The sequence below is a fragment of the Sinocyclocheilus anshuiensis genome, unplaced genomic scaffold (genome assembly GCF_001515605.1).
Source record: "Sinocyclocheilus anshuiensis isolate Anshui unplaced genomic scaffold, SAMN03320099.WGS_v1.1 scaffold263, whole genome shotgun sequence".
NCBI classification, from domain to species: Eukaryota; Metazoa; Chordata; class Actinopteri; order Cypriniformes; family Cyprinidae; genus Sinocyclocheilus; species Sinocyclocheilus anshuiensis.
The window spans coordinates 137,164-144,959 of NW_015549593.1; the positions used below are offsets into that span (position 1 = coordinate 137,164).

Sequence of the window (7,796 nt, forward strand, 5' to 3'; positions counted from 1 at the left end):
AAAAAAAAAAAAGTTTACTGTGTGAGAAGATTAGACATGTTGGTGACTTTTATATTGCCATTGTACTAAAGCAAAAATCGCTTTTGATTCATTCAAATAATCTGTTTTATGGAAAGATTTACTTTGCATTAAGTCTTCTTTTTAGCAACTAAAGTATTGTGAAGTGTGTAAACTTGATTCAATTTAAATTTACAAAGGTTTACTACCATTTAAAAGTTTGGGGTCAGTTTGATTGATTGATTGATTGATTGATTGATTCATTCATTCATTCATTCATTCATTCAATGATGTTTTAAAAATTGGTACTTTTATTCAACAAGGATTCATTGAATTGATGAAAAAAATCATTTATTATGTTAAAAATATATTTATGTAAAAAAAATCTGTTCTTTTGAACGTTCTATTTATTCTGAACGTTACTTTGAGTTACTTTTTATTCACAGGAATAAGTTACATTTTAATATATATTTAAATAGAAAACAGTTATTTTTAATTGTAGTATTTCAAATATTATTGGTTTTACTGTTTTCTATAAAAATGCAGACGTTGTGAGCATAAGAACCTTTTTTCAAAAACATTTTTTAAAACTTTTGAACGTTAATTTATTTGTATAGCGCTTTTCACAATAAATATCATTTTCCTTCCATGACAGTAACCTTGACTCAAAACATGCAGACTTTAATTCTCAAAACTGCTCATGTACAGTAAATTTGCAGAAGAATCCTAGTAAAGGTAGAAGCCCAAAATAGCAATAATTTCAGTTTTAAGAAGCAATCAGCAGTATTTAGAAGGATCAGGGAGAAACATGCTTGCAAATTACAGTTTGCAATAATATATCAAGTGTAGCGTTAGTTCTGGCAGGTCACGTTAGTCAAGCTCGCATCAGCTGATCCCCATTTACCTATGGGAATACGACACTTATCTAAGCATTCATATATAAGGTCCCTCAGTATTATCAGCAGTTTTCGCATTGCTCAATAGCTAATTACCCTCCTCCATCCCCAGCTCCTCCTCTGTCAGTCGGGATTCAGCCTTCTGATTCTCCTTTGAATCAGACTAATTCTAAAATGTGTACATAAAATCATTGAACTTAAACAATATCTGCAATACATTTATGTTGGTTCTGTTCTGTTTACCCTGGGGGGGGGTATCGCTGCTCTCCCTGCTCTCATCCATGCTAGGCTGCATGGATGCGCAGGGAGTTCTTGCCCAGAACGGAACCATACCGCCAATCCAAACTGTATGCTAATTGTCAATCATATTTGACGATAGTGGTCCTGACAGAATTAATGTTCTTGTGCTGCTGACACATTTTCATTTGCATGCAACCTAACCCACAAACCTGTGCACTCGGGTTCCATGGAGATAAACACTCTGCTTGCTCTAGGCTCACTATCAGGTGGTGTGCATTTACTTTGCATTCATTAACATGCCCTGTCGGAATCCCTTTTTAATTACGGATGTTATGTCATGAATCATATTTAAGGATCGGCTACAGGTTAATGACTCTGGGTTATAAAACCCTTGGTTTCCTTGGTTTGAATACGCCAAATGATTTATCAGTCAAAGGAAAATATTTATTTTACCCATTAGTGTTCTCAAAATTGCAATTGTGAATTCAGTGTTTGTTGCCCTGTTTGCCTGATGGAACGGTGTTATTGCTTCATGCAATATAAAATGTGCTAATTACTAGTCTTAAGAGCAGCCCGGGTCCCTAAAGTTCAAATGACCCAGCTCCTTAGGAGTTCAGCTTGTTTTTCTCCTAATTAGACACGTTCAACACAATCTTCATTAATTTTCATTCAGCCATCAGCTATTCTATCTCGGCCAGGCAGTTTACTTTTTAAATCCAAAGGGAGTTCTTCAGGCTATGCAAACAGGAAGTTCTCAGCATGTTTTCGGTTACATACACAGGTGTAGAAATAAACGCAAGCTGTGCTGGCTGTAAAAAGGAAATTTATTGTCTGTGTCAAAGCAGTGTTGTCTCTTGCACACCTCACTGGAGACCAAGAGATTGGGGTTCATTATGTGTTGTATATATGCACAGAGTTTTAATGCATCTGGAAGTGGAGCTCAGGAAACCTAAAGAACTCTGTGCTTTCCCCTTTTTTCTTTCTTCATTCTAGCCCTCTTTTCTATCTACTTCCCCCCAACCCTCCTCCATCTTCCTACAGGATCAAGTAGAGATATTTCCTCTGTCAAATCATGTCATTTTAAGGGCTCCCTCATCTGGCCGGAGTGCTTCTGTTTTAATGAATGACATGCTTGAAGCGGCCAGCTGTAGAGGCGGCTCTTGCAGGCAGCACAAAACATGAATTTGATGAGCAGTTATGTTGTGCTGTGAATGTAATTTCATTTTTTTTCTCTTCTTGTTAAATGTTTAATGCTCGACTGGAAGGAGGGCTCTTTACAGTCAAACTCACTAGAATTCAGTTCAGTTATACAATTACGAAGGGTCTGTATTTTCCCTTTTTTTTTCTTCAGAATTTGGGTGAATGGAGTGATAGCCCCAAAACTGTATTCTTCTGAAAAGCTTGGCCTAAGCTTCAGTGCTGTCAGTTTCCATGTTAATTTAGGACGTCCTGTTCTAGTTAACGCTACTGTGATGTTAGGCAGGCCTAGAGCTGCTATATGCAGTGAACTTCTATATATCCCTGGTGTGTAAAATTGTTCATCATTTACTCACCCTCATGTCATTCATTCTTCTGTGGAACACAAAAGAAGACGTTTTGCAAAATGTCCAAGCTGCTCTTTTCCATACATTGAAAGTGAATGAAGACCAAGTGCTGTCAAGCTCCGAAAAGAGCAAATAAGTATCATTGTGCGCTGTGTAGATTACCAAGTGTTCTGTCATATGATAGATGTGTGTGAGGAACAGAAAGAAATTAAAGTCATTAATCACTCAGAATCTTTGTGTAACTCTCAAATCTCATTTTTGTTTACTGGTGTTTCTTCACATATGGACAATTTTGGGCCTGTGGACTTGTAGAAAAACCTTTCTCATTAATTTACTTAACTTGTTCATTAACAATGTCTAACAGTGGGCATATATACATCACAGGAGGAGTCTTTTTTTTTTTTTTTGAAAATGATTTCCACCATGTCTTAGTTTTTTAATTGTGTTTAATCTCATTCTTTTGTGAAAGTGTTTTATGCAGCAGCAGCTTGTTGTCCAGCACAGAGAGCCACTGGATAAGAAATCATTTTTAGGTCTTACAGCTCAGAATCAGTGTAAATGGTTCATTTAAATTGGTTCATTACTGGCACGGTCTCCTTGATATGCACTGACATCTAACAAATACACTAAAAAAGTATATTTATTTTATTGAATAAATATTAAATAATTTATTTTGGTCTTTGTTTAGATTATCGAAGTTTTAAACATGCCTAAACTGGCCTGGACCAACATGAAATTCATACTGGTGTAAGATGATCTTGAGCCATCTCAGATGACTGTTTCTGTCTATTCCTGAATTGTACAGTTTATAAATATTGCAACTATACGTGTGAATAATGCATGAATCCACATCATTGTCCCAAGCTGCTAGAGACTCTAATGCAGGCTTGATGTATTTTTAGCCCATCCTCTGCTGTTTGCCATATTTTCATACAGTGCATTCACAGATGTCTCTTCACGTACATCTCTGTTGCAGGTGTTATGATTCGCTCTCGCAGCATGCTTCAGCAAGCTCATGAGGAGGGACGCCCGTGCGCCTCTCAGCTTTCCCAGACCAAACCCTGTCCCATCAGCCCCTGCTACACGTGGCTTCTGAGCGATTGGTCTCCCTGCACAGTGGAGGTAGATTCTGGGCAAAAATAATTGGATCTGCATGTATTCTGCAGTTACTGGTTATTGCACATCACCTAACCTGAGGGCATTCAATGTTTCATATGACCATATGAAGTGGTGTTGAGACCAGCCGCCCGGCATACCTATCTGCTACTGGCACAACACTTGAGTTCTTTAATTGAATTTTGTAGAAATTGCACACATGCCGAGTTTGTGTGTGGGAGAGAGGGACTTTGTGTCATTGAGACGTGAGGTAACGTGATTAAAATCATGCTGCGATCCACGATCTCATCATTAGAGGAGAACAGTGGCAGAGTTCAGACTTTCATCTCCTCTCTTCTGCTTTTCTCTCCTCTCTCCTTTGTATCTGCAAAGGATTTTAATTGTATGTCTTGGGGTTTTGCACATGTCCCTGGAGTCGTGCTTGGCCAGATCAAAAGCTGTCCTCCTCATAATATGAACAAAAGAAACATTGCACACTTTTAACATCTATTTGTGCTTTCTTTGGTGCTTGGTTTGATGGACACTTTTATATTCATAAACATTAACACAATTCTGTGATATGTGTGAGTCAGCCACATTTATCAGCGGATCCGTCTATGAGCAAATATCTGTGTAAGAGCTCGGTGAAGAGTGTGAAGCGATGGTCATTGTAGCCAATCACAGACATATCTGTTGAGCACGAGAACACAATGGCTGGAAATGCTGGTATCGTCACATTATAAAAATTTCAGTACCGACTGGTACCGACATCGGTACTTTTTTTGTGTTATTACATACAATTCTAGAGACATGCTAAACCAAAAATCTGAAAAGATGCAATTTTCATAGTTAACATTTGCAAGGCAAATTATGTTTAATTGGAAAAGAAAATTTGTAACACATGCAATAACAACAGGAAGAAATGTGATATTGAGGTTAAACATTCCATGAACTTCATGGAAGAGTGAAGAAAAAGTGTTGTAAGTGAAAACTGCAAAAAGTGTTTATATATATATATATATCAGTATTTTAATTATTTTTTATATAATTAATTAAAGGTGAAGTATACAGTTTCTGCACTAATAGTGTCACCTATTTGCAAATGCCCCTTCCACTTAACTCATCATGCCCTTACAATGATTCTTATTCTTACAATATCTTATTATTTTATCTGGGGCTTGACAGTTAAGACCCAATGTGTGACACAAATGTAGGTTTAGCTTACCTATCGAGAAGAAACAGTGCAGGTTCATTGTCTCAATTGAAACCCAAACACTGCACTTCTGTAACCGAATCTGAATTTCTTTTCAATGTCACGTGTCAGCTGTGGTCCCACACCAGCTAAACATCCTCTGGCTCAGCCTGCCACAGTAGCCACACCCCAAACTCGTACCATTGGCTGAGCTGATTAAGATAATGTATTTTGACATAAAAATCTTACAAACTTTAGCTTTAGGCAAAAGTTGTTTATGACAAGAATTTAAGGCATTAAAGGGATAGTTCACCCAAAAATGAAAATTGTCGTTTACTCACCCTTTATTTTCAATAATGTTCTTATCCAAACAGTTGATGGTAGCTATTAACTTATATAGTATAGAAATATTGTTGAAGGCATAGGCTACCATCAGCTGTTTGGTTACCAACATTCTTCAAAATATCTTCTTTTGTGTTGAACAGAAGAAAGAAACTCTTACAGGTTTGGAACAACTTGAGGCTGAGTAAATGATGACAGAATTTTCATTTTTGGGTGAACTATCACAGAAGTTTGTTAGATTTATACTTACAACTAAACAAAAGCAACTTTAAAAATGTTAAATTATTAATTTAAATTTAAATTTAACAAAAAATATATAGATAATAATATCTATAAAATAGATATAATTACAAAAGGTCTCTGAAAACAAATATCTTATGCAATATTGTGTGTGTTTTTTATTTTAGGATGTTTAGATATTTGTATTGGCAAATAGGACAAAAATACTGATAACATTTTTTGCTGTGATAGTTGAAACCTCAGCTGTGTGATCAGGTCACATACTCACATTCATGAGAAATGCCATAGCATGTTTCAATCCCAGCTGTCAGTCATTCAGAGAGAGGTGTCACTGTAATAAGCTCCTCTGCCTCACTGCTCACAGCTCGTCCAGATTAATGAGTCAGCCACGCGGTTTTGTGCAGGGGGCAGACTGTGGAGAGGGCAAGAGGGAGAGGAACCTGACGTGTGTGGTGCACTGGTCAGACTGGCCGGACAACCCCTACCCTTCGAAAACGGTAGAGGACGAGAAATGTGGAGACCGAGTGAGAAAGGAAAGCGAGCAGGAACTGCAGCAGCCGTGTTTCGTCCCCTGTCCAGGTACAACACTGATTCGAAGCAACATTTCTTTTACTTCTTGTTTACATTTTTGTGCACTGATGCTCATGATTGATTTAACATGATTTATTGTTTCATAATCAGTGGCGGATGTTGATAAAGGAATATTTTTTACTACTACTCACTACATCACAGTAGAACTATCCTAGGAATTAATATCTGTCATGTTCAGTGAAATGAAATGAAAGTTTGTCGAGCAATGTCCCACTTTTTTAACCTGTGAATACATTTCACCTTCAGGCTATCGTTGACTTGTGTTAGCCTTACTTTGGTGTCTCTCTTCATTTCGTAAATGTGCTGCGTGCTCTCAGGGATGAACATATGCTGGGAGGAGAGGGGAAGAAAGATGTTAGAGTAAGAAAGGTAGAGACAAAAAAGAGAGAATCTAAGAAATGAACGAGTTAGAGAGGGTGGCATATGGTGTGCAGTGTGCAATGCTGTATTATATGTTTCGGCAGCTGCAGTGAGGGATGAAAATAGACTGGCTTCATGAAGATGCTGGATAATGAGATGCCTGGGCACACAGATTGTCTCTAATAGCTGCAGAATCAAAAGGACGTCATGGCTGAAGAGCTTGTGCTAGCATGCGCAGGTGGGGGGGTAGCTGTCGCTGTGAATCGGCCTGTGTTCTGAGGCATTCGAAAGGGTCAGTGATGTATTACCTTCAGCTAAGGAAGCATTAATTGTATCTGAAGACTTCGTCATGCATTCAATTCTATGACAGGAGGATCAGATCAATCTCGCTGTCCTGCACAAGTAAAAATAAAAAATAAAAACTTTTTATGCATGTTTGTATTGTGCATACTTTATTCTTATTATTATTATTATTAGTAGTAGTAGTAGTAGTAGTAGTAGTAGTAGTAGTAGTAGTTTGAATTTGAAGTTTGAATCTATATTTGTAAGTTTAAATGTGTCATTTTTAAGTAAGCGATAATGTACATCCAGCCAGTTGTTATCGCAGAATAAACTCCGACAGGATGATCAGGACCCCGATGCGAAACTATTTACCACATAAGTAAATAATCAGAATATTGATTTGAGTTAAAATATTTTATTAGCTCTTTAAACGCAAGCTTCACAAATGGCTTTGAGCCTAGACGCATTTCAGACAAGACAGACATTTAAGGCATAATGTATCACTAACTAGACAACTTTTCATCACAAAAATAAAGACGAGGACATAATAAAACTTTAGGTGAGAAGAAAGCGTTTTAAAGTCTTACTTGTTTATTATCTTAAATCCATTAGAGTGTACAAAACAATCATTCTGTCAACAAGACAAACACTTCAATAATAACGTTACAGTAAGCCTACTATTAATACTGAAGTCTTCTGGTTTCATTTTACAGTAAATACAGGCATAAGATGATAGCAGTTGTGTTTGAATGAAACTAGAGAGATCACAGCAGTGTGATATAAGAAATGTGAAAGATGCACTGGCACAAAATAACCAGATGAGCGGTGTGATATTCGGTGTTATGTTGCGACTGACCTATCAGAATCACGTATTTGAGTATTGTGTAATAAGTTTAAATACATGAACCTTAGAGTTTTAGTGTAATCATTTAACCAGATGCTAATGCTAGTAGCAGTGTTAACAAATAAAGATAAATAGAAATATATATATATATATATATATATATATATATATAT

General features: G+C 36.9%; 1 protein-coding gene across 1 annotated transcript in view; it reads left to right on the plus strand.

The window, feature by feature from the left end:
• The window catches only part of LOC107658188 (thrombospondin type-1 domain-containing protein 7B-like), a 58,671-nt gene that overhangs the window by 36,708 nt on the left and 14,167 nt on the right, over nt 1-7,796 (plus strand). The window contains exons 10-11 of the mRNA XM_016446651.1: nt 3,654-3,799; nt 5,951-6,125. Coding sequence (XP_016302137.1) covers nt 3,654-3,799; nt 5,951-6,125 — 321 coding nt within the window. The remainder of the gene's footprint in view (nt 1-3,653; nt 3,800-5,950; nt 6,126-7,796) is intronic.